Source organism: Plecotus auritus, assembly GCF_963455305.1.
Source record: "Plecotus auritus genome assembly, chromosome: 9".
Lineage (NCBI taxonomy): Eukaryota > Metazoa > Chordata > Mammalia > Chiroptera > Vespertilionidae > Plecotus > Plecotus auritus.
The window spans coordinates 138,378,788-138,396,814 of record NC_137783.1 but is presented as its reverse complement, the minus strand read 5'-3'; the positions used below and the strand labels follow the sequence as shown (position 1 = coordinate 138,396,814).

Sequence of the window (18,027 nt, the reverse complement as noted above, 5' to 3'; positions counted from 1 at the left end):
ATCTTACCTTGAAAAGAACCCTATCACTTTACATATAAGTAACGAGTTCTTAGGTATTCAATCATTCAAGGAATACTTACTGAGCAAGATACTGTTAGGTGAATTAGTTGTAGCTCCTATTCTGAGTCTCCCTGTCTAATTCAGGGAATAATCCCTATGTTTAAATCTCTAATTTATTAGAGTGTTTTTATACCCATTATCTAATTTAATCATCTCAACAGCTCTGAGAGATAGGCTGAAAGTAAGATCTCCATTTATGAGGTGAGAAAAGTGAGGCTCAGAAAGATTAGACTATTAGTTCAAACTCAAAACTCAGATTTCCAAAATCTTGATCCAGTGTTCTTTTTGGTTTCATCAGTAATTGTCACTAATGGCAAAATGTTACTATGGGAAAAGCATGTATTTCCTATTCACTACTTTAAAAAGATGTTTATTTTTGTGATTATATAAATAATACCCTGAGACAATCATGTCAATCTTCAGTGACCATCCTTTCATGTAGGACCAAGAAACTGCACAACTCTGGCATAGGGGGTGGGCACTTATACTACAGACTACAATGTGAATGGTTCCTCTTGGTGTTGACGAAGCCACTGGTACTACTTTCATTTATCTCTTTATCCATGTATATCTCCAAGCACATATAATTTTATATAACTGCGACTTTTCAATAATACTGCTTCAACACAGATACTATAAAAAAATACTACTAGTATCTTTGCTCAGCTGGCGTGGCTCAGTGGTTGAGCGTTGACCTATGAACCAGGAGGCCATAGTTCGATTCCTGGTCAGGGCACATGCCCAGGTTGTAGGCTTGATCCCCAGTGTGGGGCGTGCAGGAGGCAGCCGATCAATGATTCTCTCTCATTATATATATTTTTTACTGATTTTAGAGAGAAGGAAGAGGGAGAAATAGAAATACCAACAGTCAACAGGAATATAGGCATACCTTGTTTTATTGTGATAAAGGCAAGACCCTCTACAAGCAAAAAGATTATGACTCGCTTTATTGTGATATTCACTTTATTGCAGTAGTCTGCAACTGAACCCACACCAGCTGTTATGCCTGTAGTTTTCTTAAAAAAAAAAAAAAGTTTTTATTCATTTTTAGAGAGAAAGGGAGTGGGATTGAGAGATAAAAACATTAATCAGCTGCCTCCTGCATGCCCCCTACTGGGGATTCAGTCCACAACCTGGGCATGTGCCCTTACTGGGAATGGAACTGGTGACCTCTTCGTTCATGGGTCAATGCTCAACTACTGAGCCACATTGCTCAAGCTTATGGGGAGGTACTATTAAACTATATAAATATCTCATTTCTCCTCAAATTTTGAACTTATATGTGAATGGATCTGTGGTTTCCTATTTTATTTGATTGACTGATTTGATTGATTTGAGAGAGAGGAAAGGGGAAAAGGGGAGAGAGAGAGAGAGGGAGAGAGAATATCGATTTGTTGTTCCACCTATTTATGCATTCACTGGTTGCTTCTTGTATGTATGCTGGCTGGGGATCAAACCTGCAACCTTGGTGTATTGGGACAACGCTTTAACCAACCGAGCTACCCAGCCAGGGCAAGTTTCCTATTTTGTTAAATTTTATTGAATCTAATAAGTTTACTGAATTTTATTCAGTTTGTTGGGTAATAAGTCATCACTATCTTTAGTTATTTTGATGCTCAAACTGTCCCTGTTCAAACAGAGAGTTTGTTCCAGTTGGCCTCTGGGTATTGACTGGTAACATGTGCCTATCATTCTCTGAGCTCATCCTTCCCATCCTTGCTGTTTGGTATGAACTGTTTCAGGATCATCTTCTTCTTTCCCTGAGTTAGCCCTGGAGTCAGCCATTTGCCAAGAAGCCCTCATTTCTTTTAGTAAAAAATGGTATTTAGAAGACAAAATTTGGGGATGCTTGTTGTTGCAGGGGTGTTGCTGTTCTCTGGTCCTCTCTGTGCCAAGAGCTAGCGAATTTACGTGTATTATCTATAACATACATTCATACCACATACATACCCACATGCTTATATTTAAATTGATATTCATTTCTAAATCTACATATTGAAAACTATGAGCTCATATGATGCATCTATTTCTGGTCCAGTCCCAGAGTTCATTCTATCTGCTTTCCTCCCATATTTGTATTATTGTTCTATGACAGTAGGAAACTTGGCTCCTATTTTCCTTATTTCTTTGACCAATACCTTTTATGTAATCAATCTCCCATATCTCTGCCACCAGCTCTTCCCATACAAATGCTCACTTCTGCTTTGGCTCTAACTCCCCATTCTGAGCCACCTGCACACTGCCCTGCTTCCCTCTCACACATGTGGATGTCTTCTTCACCCTGCCTGTGTGGACATCTCTTCATCCTGCTTGGGCTCTGACTCCTAGCTTTGCATCGCCCCTCCTCACAAGGCTTGGGCTCTAAGATCATCACATTGGGCCACTATGGCTCCACTTGCACTCCCTTGCCACATGGTAGATGCCTACCTTGCTCTACCCACCTACTGGCTTTAGAACTGAACTGTTAGGGAAGTAGAGAAAGAAGAGACAATTAAAACAAACATGTAGCTTCTTTATTTGAAAATTTCTGATGGTTTCCATCTCACTTAAAATAGATTCCAAACAACTTACCCTGAGGCTTTTAAAACTCTACATAACCGGGTCTCATTCTGTACCATGTTGTCTAGGCTCTGGACACATGGGCCTTGTATTGTTTCCCTGAACATGCCATGTTCATTCTCACCCTAGAGTCTTTGTACTAGCAGTCCTTTCTGCTTGAACCCCTGACGATCAATCTAAGTAACTACTTAGTTCCTTTCTCCACTCACCCCATTTGAGTTATATTTACAGTAGTTATTGTCTGATAATCTCTTGTTTACTTATTTGTCTCTGTCCATTAAAATCTAAGTTTCCCTGAAGTTGGATCCTACTTAACTCACTGCTGCATCTCCAGACTCTGGTGAATGAATGCAATTATACAGAGTAAGGCTCTGAGAGAGATGCAACCTGTGAAGCAAATGGTTACTGAGTGATCCCTGTGCACTTTTTTCATCAGCATGGTACCCAATGTTGCCTGCCTCCTTTAATATTGCAACCTGTATGCAACTATCACTCCTATAGCCTTTATATCCACCAGTGGAATTATTGTCATGGGTAACACCCCCATTACCTGTGTTAGAGCTTGAATGCTTGTGCTGATGTCACCACTGGCTACTTGGGAGATAATGAAATTGATTGTGGATGCTGTGTTACTGTGCATGTCATCAAAGTGTGGAGAAACAGCCCGGATCCTAGAGAGCAGAGCAAAGGAAAAATTCAATCTTTAAGATATCCCAGTGAGTTGGAATTATGCAAATCCCCACTACATCCAGGTCTTAGTAAGGAACTGCTATCAGCCAGGTAGTAATCAGTTCTAAAAAGTTATAATTACATAGAGAGCTCTTTTCACACATGCACTCATGAACTGCTTATCCTTACATGAAAGAGGTTAACTTACTTGGGTTCAGGAATAAGGACCGGTTCAAAAATGTCATCCAGTTTGTGCTGTACAAGTTCTGGCATTTCGCATTGGACTGTGCCGTTGTCATTCTCAATCTCATCGAGATCTAGCTGGAATTCTCGGCGTACCATCTGGGCTGCCTCAGGATGCCCGCTCATGCTTCGAGCTTGGCTAAGGAAGCAAAAGGAGGATCCTGAACTAAAAGAGACTTCTTAACCAAAGGGCAAGAGTAGCACTGCCAGTTGCCCCAAAGCTTCAAGACAGATGTTCAACTTCTGGTTTCAGCCCCGCTGAATGATTTAAGTTTTTGAGTCTAAGCAGTGCCTTCAATGGGCAACAACACTGGTTCATGAATATCCTGAGAAGAGATAACTTTACTTTCTACTTATAATATCTGCTAAGTTATAAGTATTCTTTCTACTTCACCAAAGCCAACAAAACTTGTACAAAAGGGGCAGAAAAGAATCAAGTATACTTATATTGACTCAAAACTCACTACTTCTGGCAAAAATTTAAGCAAAATCTGGACTGGCTGTTTTTTTCTACCAAATTAACCAGTGTTTAAGTTTTTCTAATCATAAGCATCATTCCATGCAGTGTGCAGTACATTTTATACTTTGAGGGACAGTTAGTCACTTCTTTTTATTCACTATTAACTGTTTAGGGCCAGAATTATATTCAAGTAATAGATATTCAAAGTTTCCAAATTCAAATTGGTCAAAAGATACTCATGATATAACCCAAAACACAGCTGTCTTGCTTAAAAGGCAGTATTTTGAGTCTCTAAGCTGCCACTCCTGCTGGCCAGTGGACTTTCTAAGAAGGCTGGATTTGTGGGTCACTTATGAACCCCCTCTAATCTGGTTATAAACTCTTAAGCCAATCACCCTCCAGAGGGGATGAATCCAAGTCAGAAGTTAGGAAGATATAAGATCCCTGCTAATGAGAAATTAGCAGGCAGTACTTACATCCTATAAGTGCGATACATAATTCTGTCCACGGAAAAGCAGTGAAAGAAGGCACAAGACTATTTAGAAGTGGTTTTGTGACAAAGACAAAGACAATGAAGACTGAAGGATTAAACATTTGTTACAAGACATTTACCCAGACACACTGTCATGCATGATAATGGCTACAAGAACTCAAGATTATGTTTCAGGATAAGCTCTGAGCACACAAGGCAAAGTCCACAGAGATGCTTGCAGAAAACCATCTCCATCTACATACTTGAGTTTGGAGGACATGTCCTCAGCTGGTCCCTTGCGCAGCATGTTGGCGTTGGAGCTTATGCTCTGTGCGCGCTGAGGTTTCTCTTCTACCTGTTTCACTGGTGCAGCAGAAGGCCTCTTTGCTGACCGCTTAATCCTTTCCTCAAGCATGCTCATATCCTTTTCAGAAAGCTATAAAGAGGCCAAATTTCATTTATTAGCATAGCCTTTTACTACAATATAAAAAAAATTTAAAATCTAATTAATTGGAAGTCTCAAGAATTAATAACCATTTTCATATTGAAGCAACTAGAACCTGCTATGTTAGGATAAATTTACTATCAAAACATTTTTAAATAAACTATTAAAACCTGCCTTGCTATGATAACAGAACATATGAAAGAAGAAAAGGATACAAAAGGAAGGCTATTAATGACCACAAATAAAAAGATCAAAAATTAAATGAAGCATCCTCATTTTTGCTGTGTCACCATCAGTTAGCTGTGTAACTAAGCTTTTGGTCCCCTGTGAAATTTCCATCTGCTTTATCTCCTGCACTGGCCTGTAGTGAGGATTTAATTAACACAAGTAAAATTATATTAAGAACAGTATAAATATATGTGAAACTAAGAGGTCATTGAAGTGAAGAACTGAGGTCTAGCCACAATAGTGATTGGCTCAAAGGAATTAAGGACTCGGAAGCACCTAATGTGCCTCGGGAGTTTGGCTCATGGCTATAGCTCAAGACTTGATCTGATAGGTACCAGTATCACATTATACACAAGTGAGTATTTGTTCATAAAAGCTAAATGCACTAAAATTTACAGAGAAGATTGTCAGGTAGAATTTAATTCCCAGATTAGCTCAGATTTCTTGATTCAAAAATAGCCCTTATTCCTAAGGCAAATTGCTATGAATAGAATGCTCACAAAAGAAAATCTGATTTCCAACAAAACAGCCTAACTATCTTACAATAATAAAAGATACCCTCCAGGGTTTATCTAGAGTCTAAGACACATGGATACGTTGAATTCAATAAAAAGTGGTAAAAACTTAGCCAGAGTTCAGATGGTATAAAAACTGACATCTACTAGTAAGTGATCTTGCAATTCACAACATGCTGACAATATTCAGGGAAAAGTCACTTACAGTTCCAATAAGTTTGAACACCTGATCCCCATGTACATTATACACTGTGACAATGGTGTTGAGGGCAGCATTGCGCACAGTGTTGTCACGGTCTCCTATGTGAATCGCTATCTCCTTTAAGGCTTTTCCTGGGGTTGGTTGGCAAACATTCATGCCATAGGACTCGACCAGACACCCCAGTTCTTCCAGGCACTCTGATGGGAGAAAGATTAGATTAATGAGACTCAATGCACATTTGGCATAGAGACCTATATTATTAGATACATTTCCCTTTGCATAAATTAAGGACTAAAATTTTATTCTGGCTCTGCCTATAATTTTTCTTTGTTTACCTTCCTATAAAACACACAATGAAACAATAGTGTTAAAGCAAATTCTTCTGGAAGAAAGGGATGCCTGTGAGTCAGATGGCCCCTGTGCACTTGATTTTGTCACCAGGGTGGTACTGAGTAGTGCCTGTATCACCTGATACTGTGGCTCCACCAGTGTGCAACTCATCACTCTCACAGTCCAGATCAGAGGTTGGACTCAACTGCATAGACAATGAAGACATATCCTTGTTCATCTACAAACTATTTCTTTTAGAGGTCACTGCAACATAGACTCACGCCTCAATTTAAATTGTTGCTTCACCTGCTCTCTGCTTTGAGTTTTTGGATTTGGTTCCTTCCATGATGAAGGGGAACATCTTGCTGGCTGGGTAGACAAGGCACATCCGGTTCAGGATGGCGCGGACGTCTTTACGAATGACATCCTTTGGTTCTCCAACCTAGTCAATATGATGATTAAGTGAGGCATTTTCTGAATAGCGAAGGTTCTCCCTCTACCTCCTCCCACCATGCATCACTAGATCTTAAAAGAATAGGGGAATGAGTGGTGGAAGTTACTAGTATATCATATAATAAATGGAAAGAGAGAAGGAATAAAGTACAGGATCTGAGGTCAGTTGGAAACTTGAGCAGTCTTCCAGAGTGAGAAAGCACATTACCTTGAGGATGAGATAGGGGATGAAGGAAGATGCTTCATTCTCAGTAAGATGATACTCCTCCTCACTTAGCAGGGTGAAGAGTAATTTTAAATATTCTAGGGCTTTCATTAGGACGCTTGTATTGGTATCAAAAAATCGCAGGGTAAGCCACTTCAAGATAAGATCTAAGCAACCAATGACACCCTCTTTTTCACTCTCCAAGTGCTTAAAACAAAACAAGACAAAAAACTTATAAATAAGACTGCATGAAACTTTAAGTTCTATTTGGCAAGTACCTCTGAAATTTTACTAGAGCCCAAAAAGAAAAATGATGGATTTGTAAGCCTCCATTTAATACCTAAAATTATAAACATACTAGTGACCCGGTGCACGAAATTTGTGCACATTAAAAGGGGATTAATTAGAGAAAATAATTTGATATTGCTATTTGCCCTTTCTCTATAATACAAGTGTCAGAGATGAAAGAACATTAGTAAAATGTATATGAAAACTTTCCTCCTGTCAGAGTCTGGGGCACACCTCTGGACCTAGAGTCAAGTCCCCCACCCACCGACATGCACCTCAAAATCGCGTGAGACCCAGACCCGGCCAGCCCCACCCCATTGGGCTAGATCCAGACCCGGCCAGTCCCACCCTTGTCAAGCCCTGCTGGGCATGGGGCGTAGCTTCAGGTCCCCCATCAAGCCCCACCGGCAGGGGGGCGCAGCCTTAGGTCCCCTGTCAAGCCCCCCTAGGCGGGGGCGCGGCCTGAGTTCCCCTGTCAAGCCCAGCCAGGCAGCGGGGCACAGCCTCAGGTCCCGTCAAGCCCCGCTGGGCGGGGGTGCAGCCTGAGTTCCCTCGACCCAGCACTGGGGGTGCACCTTGAGGTCCCCCGTCAAGCCCTGCTGGGTGGAGGGCATGGCCTGAGGTCCCCTGTCAAGCCCTGCTGGTTGGGGGGCGCAGCCTGAGGTCCCCTGTCAAGCCCCACCTGGTGGGGGGTGCGGCCTGAGGTCTTCCGGCCTGGCACTGGGGCGGGGGGAGCAGCCTGAGGTCCCCTAGCCCAGCACCAGGACAGGAAGCGCACCTTGAGGTTCCCTGTCAAGTCCTGCCGGGTGGGGGGGGCATGGCCTCAGGTCCCCTGGCCTGGCACTGGGGTGGGGTGCGGCCTGAGGTCTCCCAGCCTGATGCCAGGGCAGGGGACGCGGCCTGAGGTCCCCTGTCAAGCCCCATGGGGGTGGGGGAGGGCGTAGCCTCAGATCCCTGCTGAGTGCTCGTTAAGGCTCCTTATGGGAACTTGGCCTCAGCTGTGGGTGCAGCCATCTTTGTGATGGAGTGATGGTCAATTTGCATATTACTATTTTATTAGATATGATGATGATAGTCATTTGTCCTGTCAAATAATACAACAGTTCTAAAGATCAAGAACATGATGTATTCCAGTTCCTTCTCAAGTCACGAAAACTTTCGATTATTTCACAGGGCTTAGTATTTCCATATATATGAGACACACGCATATTTATTTACTGCAAACTTACATCAACCATGACAGCAAGTGCTTTGTTATGATGCTGAAAGTCTGAGTGAAACATCTCATCTTGTAACCATTTAGCCACACAGCTAGACATTTGAGTCTTTAGTTGCTCAATGTATTCATCCCTTGGAGTAGTGAAATTCCACTTCAGCACCTAAAAAATACCAGTGAAGAGAGGCTGTAAGGGGTTCAACCAAAATGAGGTCAAGAACTTTATTTAAAGCAGCTGCTGGAATCAATTTAATAGAATATTTAAAAATTTAACCAGATTAATTTGTAATGAAAATGTATTCTTAAGCTGTTATACCTCTGGATGCTTAACTCTGAAAATCATCTAGGAATAGAATTTTGGCAATTCTTATTTTCTAGAAAAATCAATGCTCTATTATTGATATAACTTCTGTTATAACAATTTCTATTGGTACAGCATTAATAAAGGGAAAAATGAAAATATTTATTAAAAATTTAAATGTACATAGTAACACTCTAGGAATTTAATATAGATATACTCACACATGTGCACAAAGACCACCTTTCAGGGGTGTTTATGGCAATATATTTTATAATAGTGAAACACTAGAATGTTCAACATAGTGAGTTGGGAATAAAGGTGCATACATATATGCTTTACCAATAAAAAGGATGAATTTATGTATGCAGATATGGAATGACATTAAGATATTTCAAATATTATTTAAAAAAATATTCAGAACAAAGAGTAGGGCAAGTTCCCATTTGTGCAAAAGGAGGGCTATGTATGGCATATTAATATTCCTGGAGTAATAGACAAAAAAACTGGTAATAATATCCTTCCCGAGGAGGGAGACTGGAATGGGAGACATGCTTTTCATACTACATTCTACACTTTTGTCTGCTTGAATCTTTTTGAAAAAACAAAAAAATATTTAAAAAAATTTTAAACTAGTCAATAAAACTAGATCAAACTAGCCATATTTAGTTACTAGTCTGTCAAGGTATTAGGTACAAGAAGAATTAAGGGAGTAGTCTACTACATATGTGTAGTTGATAAAAATCAATGAATACTTTCCATCTTTGATTCTAAAAATTACAACTGCCCTAACCAGTTTGGCTCAGTGGGTAGAGCATCGGCCTGCCAACTGGAGGGTTCTAGGTTCAATTCCAGTCAAGGGCATGTACCTTGGTTGTGGGCACATCCCCAGTAGGGGGTGTGCAGGAGGCAGCTGATTGGTGTTTCTCTCTAATCGATGTTTCTAACTCTCTATCCCTCTCCCTTCCTCTCTGTAAAATCAATAAAATATATTTTAAAAAAATAAATAAAAATTACAACAATTTCTATTTCTTTCTGTTTGGAGGAACAATAGGCAATAGCTCCATTCTAGTTTCTTTTGTAGGAATTAATGGTCCCATAAAGTAGTCTTATAGAAACCAGATATAATTTATAAAAAAAGATTCAGTTTATTAGTTATAAATTTCAGACAGCAAAATTATTCTTGAACAAAACGAAACAAAAACAAACAAGCAAAAAAAATCCTGAGGAGTCTTATTCCTTCCTTACCTTTAATCCCTTTTCATCTTTTATTCTTTGCTCCTTTCCATTTGGAACAACAATAAAAATAGGACCGGATTTGTCTTCATCCTCCTTTAAGCTGGTTTTGCTCGGCACTTTCTTTCCTTGTGCACTCTACAGCCACGGTTCAGGGGATATTGGTTAGACAGGCTACTGCTCCTTGGGAATACCATGTTGTTACCCAGTAAAAGGGCACTACACAAACCAGAGGCACCTCTGCACATTATATTCCACATGAAAGAAACAGGTGAACCATAGACTCTTACACATATTGTGTTTCTGTTACACAGACAGGTTTTCTAGAAATGTTTCTAATAACATTCTTACATACTGTTGGTTAGTCCTTGGATTGGCATGTAATGTAGTTGGAAAAGCTGTCTTATCTATCACTAGAGGCTTGGTGCATGAAATTAGTGCACTCGGCGGTAAGGGGGAAGGAGGCCTCCCTCAGCCCGGCCTGTGCCTTCTTGCAGTCCAGACATTCCCCAAGGGGTCCTTGATTGGAGAGGGTACAGGCTGGCCTGAGGGACGCCCCCCACCCCAATGCACAAAATTGTGCACCGGGCCACTAGTCTATATATAGAGAAGCCTAATGTGCAAAGTGTCCCCTCGGGCGTTCGATTGCTTGCTATGACATGCGTTGACCACCAGGGGTTGGCATGGAATGAAGGAAGGCCCTGGCTGGCAGCTAGCAGCCAGGGAAGGGAGGCCCTGGCTGGCAGCCGGCAGCCGGCAGCCGGCAGCCACTAGGGACCCTACCTGTGCATGGATTTCGTACACTGGGCCTCTAATAGGACTATAACTGAAGACCTTCTGAACCTGTTTCTAGAGAAAGTTGCTAGAAACATTTTAAATACCTAAGTTACTACAGTAATTTTAAAAAATAACGCAAGATGTGGGATATTTATTTAGATTGAAAGAAAACAACACTCAGTATATATATTTAAGATAATGTGAAACTGCTTTATAAACTGCAAGACTGAAATAAAAAGTATGATATTAAGAACCGAGTCAAGCCCTAGCGTTTGGTTCAGTGGATAAAGCGTTGGCCTGCGGACTGAAGGGTCCCGGGTTCGATTCCAATCAAGGGCATATGCCTGGTTGCAGGCTTGATCCCCAATAAGGGGTGTGCAGGAGGCAGCCGATCAATGATTCTCTCTCACCATTGATGTTTCTATCTCTCTCTCCTTCTCCCTTTCTCTCTGAATCAATAAAAATATATTTTAAAAAAAGAGAGTAAAAAATACTTTAAATAAGCACTTGTTAAATCTGGGTCGAGGATAGGACAAGAACAGCTTCATTGGATAGTGTAGAAGATAATTACCCACTAAAGTGAACTCACTGAATTTAAAGGACCCACATGTAGGGAAGGAAAACAACTAATTATAATATTTAGACCAATGGCCACAGAGCACCCATCTATATATATAGAGAAATATGCTAATTAACCAGGACACCATAACGGGTTGACCTGATAGGAGGAGGTTGTGCGCGCAGCATTGGGGGCGGGGCGGCAGGGGCCTCCGCGCGCCTGTGCTGGGGGAAGGCCTGATCAGCAGCGGCCTCAGCTGCTTCAAGGGCCAGAGAGGGAGGCAGGGCCGAACCAGCAGCAGCCACGGGTGCTGCAGGACCCGGAGGAACAAGGCAGGGCCGGACCAGCAACTTGAGAGTGGGCGGCGCGGCATGATTTCGAATTGCGTGCTGGGCTCCTAGGTCTATAATAAGCATATAATAATAAATGTTTTGGGTAGTAATAAACTGTTCCTAGTCTAATATTTTTCATCAGTTATATGAAGTTAATGACAGTTTTCTCTAGTTACATTTATTATTAATTTACTACTTATTGCCTACTTCTGCAATTTTCTTTTTGAAAGTATTAATCAATACTCAGAATACAGTGACAAACTCTGAATCTTGATATAGAATCTGATGACAATTCACTGTGATTAACAAAAAATTTAAATGAAAAGATACCCAGGGGATATTTCAAGTTGAGCATTTGAACACAATTCTTTACATTGTTCATCTTTGCATGGGTACTAAACGATTGGTGACGCATCAAAATAAGTCCCATTGGTGCAGGGACAGAAAGTAGTCCTTGTACACTAATCAGAACACCTTCTGATTACTTAACTGTGCCAAATTTGAAGGAAGTTGATTACCTTCCTTTTCTCAAATCAAAGTCAACCTAAGTGGTTCTTCTGCCTAAGCTAATATGATTTTTCTCTCTTCATTACTGCAAATCTTCCCTAAAGATATGCATGGCAGAAACCATTACAGCACATCTGGAGAGCAGAATGTCTATGTTTTGGGGCCTTATTTAAAAATGAGCCACAGAAATTTGTATAGATAAGTACTTATAATTTGATAATATCAAGAGTGGTAATGTTTTTTTTAATATATATATGACCTTGCCCTAACCAGTTTGGCTCAGTGGATAGAGTGTCAGCCCATGGAGTGAAGGGTCCCAGGTTTGATTCCAGTCAAGGGCACGTAATCTGGTTGCAGGTTCCCCGGCTCTGGTCAGGGTGCATGTAGGAGGCAACCAATCAATGTTTCTCTCTGTCTCTACCTCTCCCTTCCACTCTCTCTAAAAATCAATGGAAAAATATCCTCAGGGTAAGATTAACAAAAAACAAAACAGAACAAAAAATATGATCTTTCCTAGTAGAATGATTCAGTGTATAAAACATACCTAAAAGTAATTCTATATTTAAGTATGCCTAGTTAACATACCTTTGCTTTAGAGGAAACCCCTAGAGCTTTGGCCTTTTTTGGATCAGGCTTGAGTTCTACAGTGCTGGAAACAGAATCTTCAACAGGTGCTTTGAGAAAAAAAGCATGTAATATAAATAAAAACTCTAATATCACTTTATTCTGGCAGGTTAAATATATAAGAAGGAAGCCTGCAATTTTAAATGTATCAATTTATAAAATATTTTCATTAGATTTTCCCCCTATCTTTTTTTCTCTCTGAATTCTAAGTATAACCTCAAGAAATTCAATAAATTTACATACATCTTCTTTATCAACAGTTAATCTGCAGTTTTAAAACTATTTTCTAAATAGCGGTAAAAAAAAAAATCCCTTTTTGCTAGTTTGATACTTCCTTAAGGGCAGGGCCTATCATCTTTGATTCTCAGTTATTTATTACATTGCAAGATTCCAATAAATCTTATAATTAAATATATACTTCGATACCACCAGTTTTACACATGTAAAATTTCCAAGCATCACAATTTCTATCACAAAAAAAACAGATATTACTTTGTTTAAGCAATAAGTCTAGAAGATAAGTAGTTACAGTTTAGAGTTTTATTTTACATGATGGAATTTTAACTTCAGGATGAAGAAATCAATCTTTAATTTCCCTTGAAGACAATTAGTAAATATTAGAATGGATCAGTGCAGAGGAAGGAGAACTCATTTGGAAATGAGTAAATGGAGTTCTATGCTGATTCAGGATTGGCTGTCTGTCTGGCCTTTTGCAAGTCACTTAACCTTTTGGGTTTCCTCATGAGTTAATAAAGGGGGTTAAGCTAGATGGTCCCAATTCTCCCTCTAATTATAATATCCAATAACAGAAAACAGTTGTGGTAATCTTAAAAATAGGATGGACAGTTGCTTTCTGGAGTATTTCAGTGAACTACTCCAAAACTCCTTTTTAGCCTTGGAAACAAATTAATCATTTTTGTACCCTCAGCACAGTTCCTGGTGTAAAATAGGCACTTGATAAATGTTTGTGAATGAAGGATAAGGAGAGGTGGAGGGAGGGGTTGAGATCTAAGCCATGAGAAATGTGATAAAAAATGAAGGCTGGATTTCTTTTATTAGAGTTTCCTTGGGCTATTTCCCTCCCCTTTTAACTCTCGCAAAATAGTTACCTGAGGCAGGTTGAAATTTGGCTGGAGCTGACCCTCCCATTGGTTTGGAAGTTGGTTTAGCAGGTGCAGCAGGCTTGGCTGGCATGTTAGCTTTGGCTTTCTCTAGCATGGCCAATACCTGATCTTTAGAAGTTGGCTAGGGAGATAATATAACAGAGGTCAGAGAACACAAAAGATACGCTCATATTATGCTTACTAATAGATCTGTCATCAAACAAATGTTTTGAGCTCCTAGTTTTGAAATACCAATGAAGTAAGCACATAGTACAAGAGAAGTAACACACATTATGAAGTCACGCTAAATTAGCTACCATTCTAGAAGGCCACATTTTCACCCCTTCAGAGCCAGTAGGTTCTTGAGAAGTTCTCCACTGCTAAATATTTTATTTTTGCTCTCACTGGGATTTCGAATTGAAACTCCTAGGAGGTAATATAATCTCTTGCCTACATAAATTCATGTTCAATATTTTTCTGATGGTTTTTAACAGCAGCAGCAGCAGCAGCAAGAAGTAATACCTTTAGTTTCCCTGTAGCCTTGGCCATTTTCTCATATCCTAAGTGCATCATGAAGAATGGCAAGGCATCTTGGGCCTTCTTTCGCACATCTCCATTGCGATCCTCTAAGCAGGAGTAGAGATGGGGAACACACAGGATAAGGTCTGTGGGGGTGGAACGAAGAGTTGGTAGTTTCTCAGCCAGCCAGCCTAAAAGCTGCCAAAAGAAATAAAGACTAGTTACACACTTCAAGTGAAAAACTGTTTTTATGATCTCAGGCTTAAGGATTTCATCAGAACCAAACACTGAATTAGTTCTTACACTACAACTTTCCAATATGAAATCAGTAATTTTCATTAAGAACTGTGCTATATTTAAATAATATGTGCAAAGATAACAATCTTCTTTAAGATAAGGACACAATTCTTTGGACCATACTTGGACATTAAATTATAAAGCTTTCATAGTTCTTTTTTAAGGGGTCCCCTGGCCCCGACACGGAGGACAGTGGCTCTTTTTTTAAAAAAATATATTTTTATTGATTTTTTTACAGAGAGGAAGGGAGAGGGATAGAGAGTTAGAAATATCGATGAGAGAGAAACATCCATCAGCTGCCTCCTGCACACTCCCCACCGGGTATGTACCCGCAACCAAGATACATGCCCTTGACTGGAATCGAACCCGGGACCCTTGAGTCCACAGGCCGACGCTCTATCCACTGAGGCAAACTGGTCAGGGCAAGCTTTCATAGTTCTTTATATATATAATACTAGCGGCCGGGTGCACAACATTTGTGCACTGTGGGGGAGGGGGGGGGCGTGGTACCCCTCAGCCAGGCCTGTGCCCTCTCTCACAGTCTGGGACCCCTCGGGGGATCCTGTGAGGGATCCTTAGCACTGTTGTGGAGGCAGGAGAGGCTATCGCCACTGCACTCGCCAGCTGTGAGCTTGGCTTCTGACTGAGCGGTGCTCCCCCTGTGGGAGCGCACTGACCACCAGGGGGCAGCTCCTGCATTGAGTGTCTGCCCCCTGGTCGTCAGTGCACATCACAGCAACGGTTCTGCCATTCGGTTGATTTGCATATTATGCTTTTATTATATAGGATATGTATTTTTATTGACTTCAGAGAGGAAGGGAGATGGAGAGAGAGATAGAAACATCAATGATCTGAGAGAATCACTGATCGGCTGCCTCCTGCATGCCACACACTGGGGATCGAGCCTGCAAACCCGGGCATGTGCCCTTGACCAGAATTGAACCTGGGACCCTTCAGTGCAAAGGCCAATGCTCTATCCACTGAGCCAAACTGGCTAAGGCTTCTTAATGTATTTTAAAGATGAAAAACTTCCACTTATCTTTTGTTTGTTTTTTAATTCTAGAAACTATGCAGCTAGAGAAGACACACAATTTATTTAACCATAAAATGACAAGATCTACCAGGGCTCCTGTTTTCAGCCTTACATTGACAGTTGCACTCTATACCTCTAAAATAATTCATATCTATATTTACTTTTAGTTGAAAGTTTTATTGAGATGATTATAGATTCATATACAGTTATAAGAAATAATGCAGGGAGATTCCATGTGCCCTTTACTCAGTTTCCTCTCAAGTAGCACTTTATAAAACTACTAGAGGCCTGGTGCATGAAATTCATGCACGGGGTGGGGTCCCCTCAGCCCAGCCTGCACCCTCTCCAATCCGGGACTCCTTGGGGGTTGTCTGACTGCTGGTTTAGGCCTGATCCTGGGGCCTAAACCGGCAGTTGGACATCCCTCTCACAATCTTGGACTGCTGGCTCCTAATTGCTCACCTGCCTGCCTGCCTGGTTGCCCTAATTGCCCCCCACTGCCGGCCTGATCGCCCCTGCCTCTGCGTGCCAGCCTAATTGCCCCTAACTGCTCCCCTGCCAGCCAGGTCACCCCCAACTCCCCCCCTCTGCCAGCCTGTTCGCTCCAACTGCAAACCCCTGCCAGCCTGGTTGCCCCTAACTGCCCCCCCCCAGCCGGCCTGGTTGCCTCTTACTACCCCCCCTGCCGGCCTGGTTGCCCCTAACTGCCCCCTGCTGCCGGCCTGGTCACCCCCAACTGCCCACCCCCTGCTGGCCTGGTCACCTCCAACTTCCCCCCCTGCAGGCCTGGTCACCCCTCACAGCCCCCTGCGGCCTGGTTGCCCCATGCAGCCTGCTTGTTCAGTCGTTTGGTTGTCCCTCACTAAGCCCCCTGCCGGCCTGGTCGCCCCACGCAGCCTGCTTGTTCAGTCGTTTGGTTGTCCCTAAATAACCCCTCTGCCGGCCTGGTCGTAAGCAGCCATCTTGTGAGGGCATGACAGTCAATTTGCATATTACCTCTTTATTATATAGGAGGATTATTACAGTATCACAACCAGGAAATTGGCATTGATACAAGCCACTGATATTCAGATTGCCCCAGTTTTAGTTTTTCTCACATGTGTATGTGTGCATATTCTTTTTTTTTTTTTTTTTTTTAATATATCGTATTGATTTTTTACAGAGAGGAAGGGAGAGGGATAGAGAGTTAGAAACATTGATGAGAAACATCGATCAGCTGCCTCCTGCACACCTTCTACTGGGTATGTGCTCACAACCAAGGTACATGCCCTTGACCGAAATCGAACCTGGGACCTTTCAGTCCACAGGCTGACGCTCTATCCACTGAGCCAAATCCGTTAGGGCTGTGTGCATATTCTATACAATTTCATAACATGTATGTCAGAACGTGTGCTACCATAGTCAAAATTTTGAACAGTTCCATCTAAAGCAGCAACCTTTCGGACCTCATGGACCACCAGTGGTCCAAGGACCACCAGTTGGCGACCGCTGCTCCAAAGGTTTCCTTAAACCATCCGTCGTCAACCTTTTGGACCTCACGGACCACCGGTTGGCGACTGCTGCTCCCAAGGTTTCCTTAAACCAGTGGTTGCCAACCTTTTGGACCTCACAGACCACCAGTGGTCTGTGGACCACTAATTGGCAACTGCTGATCTAAAGGATCCTTTGTGTTGCCCTTTATAACCACAAAGTTATTCTCCCCCCCGACACTCCCCACTTTCTGGTAACCATTAATCTGTTTTCCATATCTAAAATTTTGTCATTTCAAACATGTTTTATATAAATGGAAGCACACAGTATGTAACTGTTTGGGGTTGGGGTTTTTTTGTTTTTTGTTTTTTTTTTTTAAAATATATTTTATTGATTTTTTACAGAGAGGAAGGAAGAGGGATAGATAGTCAGAAACATCGATGAGAGAGAAACATCGATCAGCTGCCTCCTGCACACCTCCTACTGGGGATGTGCCCGCAACCAAATTACATGCCCTTGACCGGAATCGAACCTGGGACCTTTCAGTCCGCAGGCCGACGCTCTATCCACTGAGCCAAACCGGTTTTGGCTGTTTGGGGTTGGTTTTTGTTACTTAGCATAATTCCTTGAAGATTTATCTAAAGTGTTGTATGCATCAATAACTTTTTCCTTTATTGCTAAATAATATTACACATATGGACATAGAACAGTTTAACCATTCACTGTTGAAGGATATCTGGCTGTTATGAGCTTTTTGGTTATTATAAATGAAGCTTTATAAACATTTGTGAATAGGCATTTGTGTAAATATACATTTTTGTTTTTCTGGAATAAATGCCCAAGATCACAAGATCACAATTACTGGGTCATATAGCAACTACAAGTTTAGTTTTATGAGAAACTGCCAAGCTGTTCTTCACAGTGGTT

General features: G+C 41.5%; 1 protein-coding gene across 6 annotated transcripts in view; it reads right to left on the bottom strand.

Annotated features, from left to right (window-relative positions):
- The window catches only part of CKAP5 (cytoskeleton associated protein 5), a 91,770-nt gene that overhangs the window by 8,354 nt on the left and 65,389 nt on the right, over nucleotides 1-18,027 (bottom strand). For 3 of the 6 annotated variants that reach the window (XM_080642831.1, XM_080642833.1, XM_080642832.1), the window contains exons 25-36: nucleotides 14,304-14,498; nucleotides 13,788-13,923; nucleotides 12,640-12,728; nucleotides 9,892-10,017; nucleotides 8,359-8,508; nucleotides 6,845-7,048; nucleotides 6,490-6,625; nucleotides 5,857-6,050; nucleotides 4,727-4,899; nucleotides 4,468-4,491; nucleotides 3,497-3,670; nucleotides 3,170-3,290 (exon numbers count right to left, since the gene is read on the bottom strand). In XM_080642831.1, coding sequence (XP_080498957.1) covers nucleotides 3,170-3,290; nucleotides 3,497-3,670; nucleotides 4,468-4,491; nucleotides 4,727-4,899; nucleotides 5,857-6,050; nucleotides 6,490-6,625; nucleotides 6,845-7,048; nucleotides 8,359-8,508; nucleotides 9,892-10,017; nucleotides 12,640-12,728; nucleotides 13,788-13,923; nucleotides 14,304-14,498 — 1,722 coding nt within the window. The remainder of the gene's footprint in view (nucleotides 1-3,169; nucleotides 3,291-3,496; nucleotides 3,671-4,467; nucleotides 4,492-4,726; nucleotides 4,900-5,856; nucleotides 6,051-6,489; nucleotides 6,626-6,844; nucleotides 7,049-8,358; nucleotides 8,509-9,891; nucleotides 10,018-12,639; nucleotides 12,729-13,787; nucleotides 13,924-14,303; nucleotides 14,499-18,027) is intronic. The other 3 variants (XM_080642834.1, XM_080642836.1, XM_080642835.1) reach the window with 1 other exon arrangement.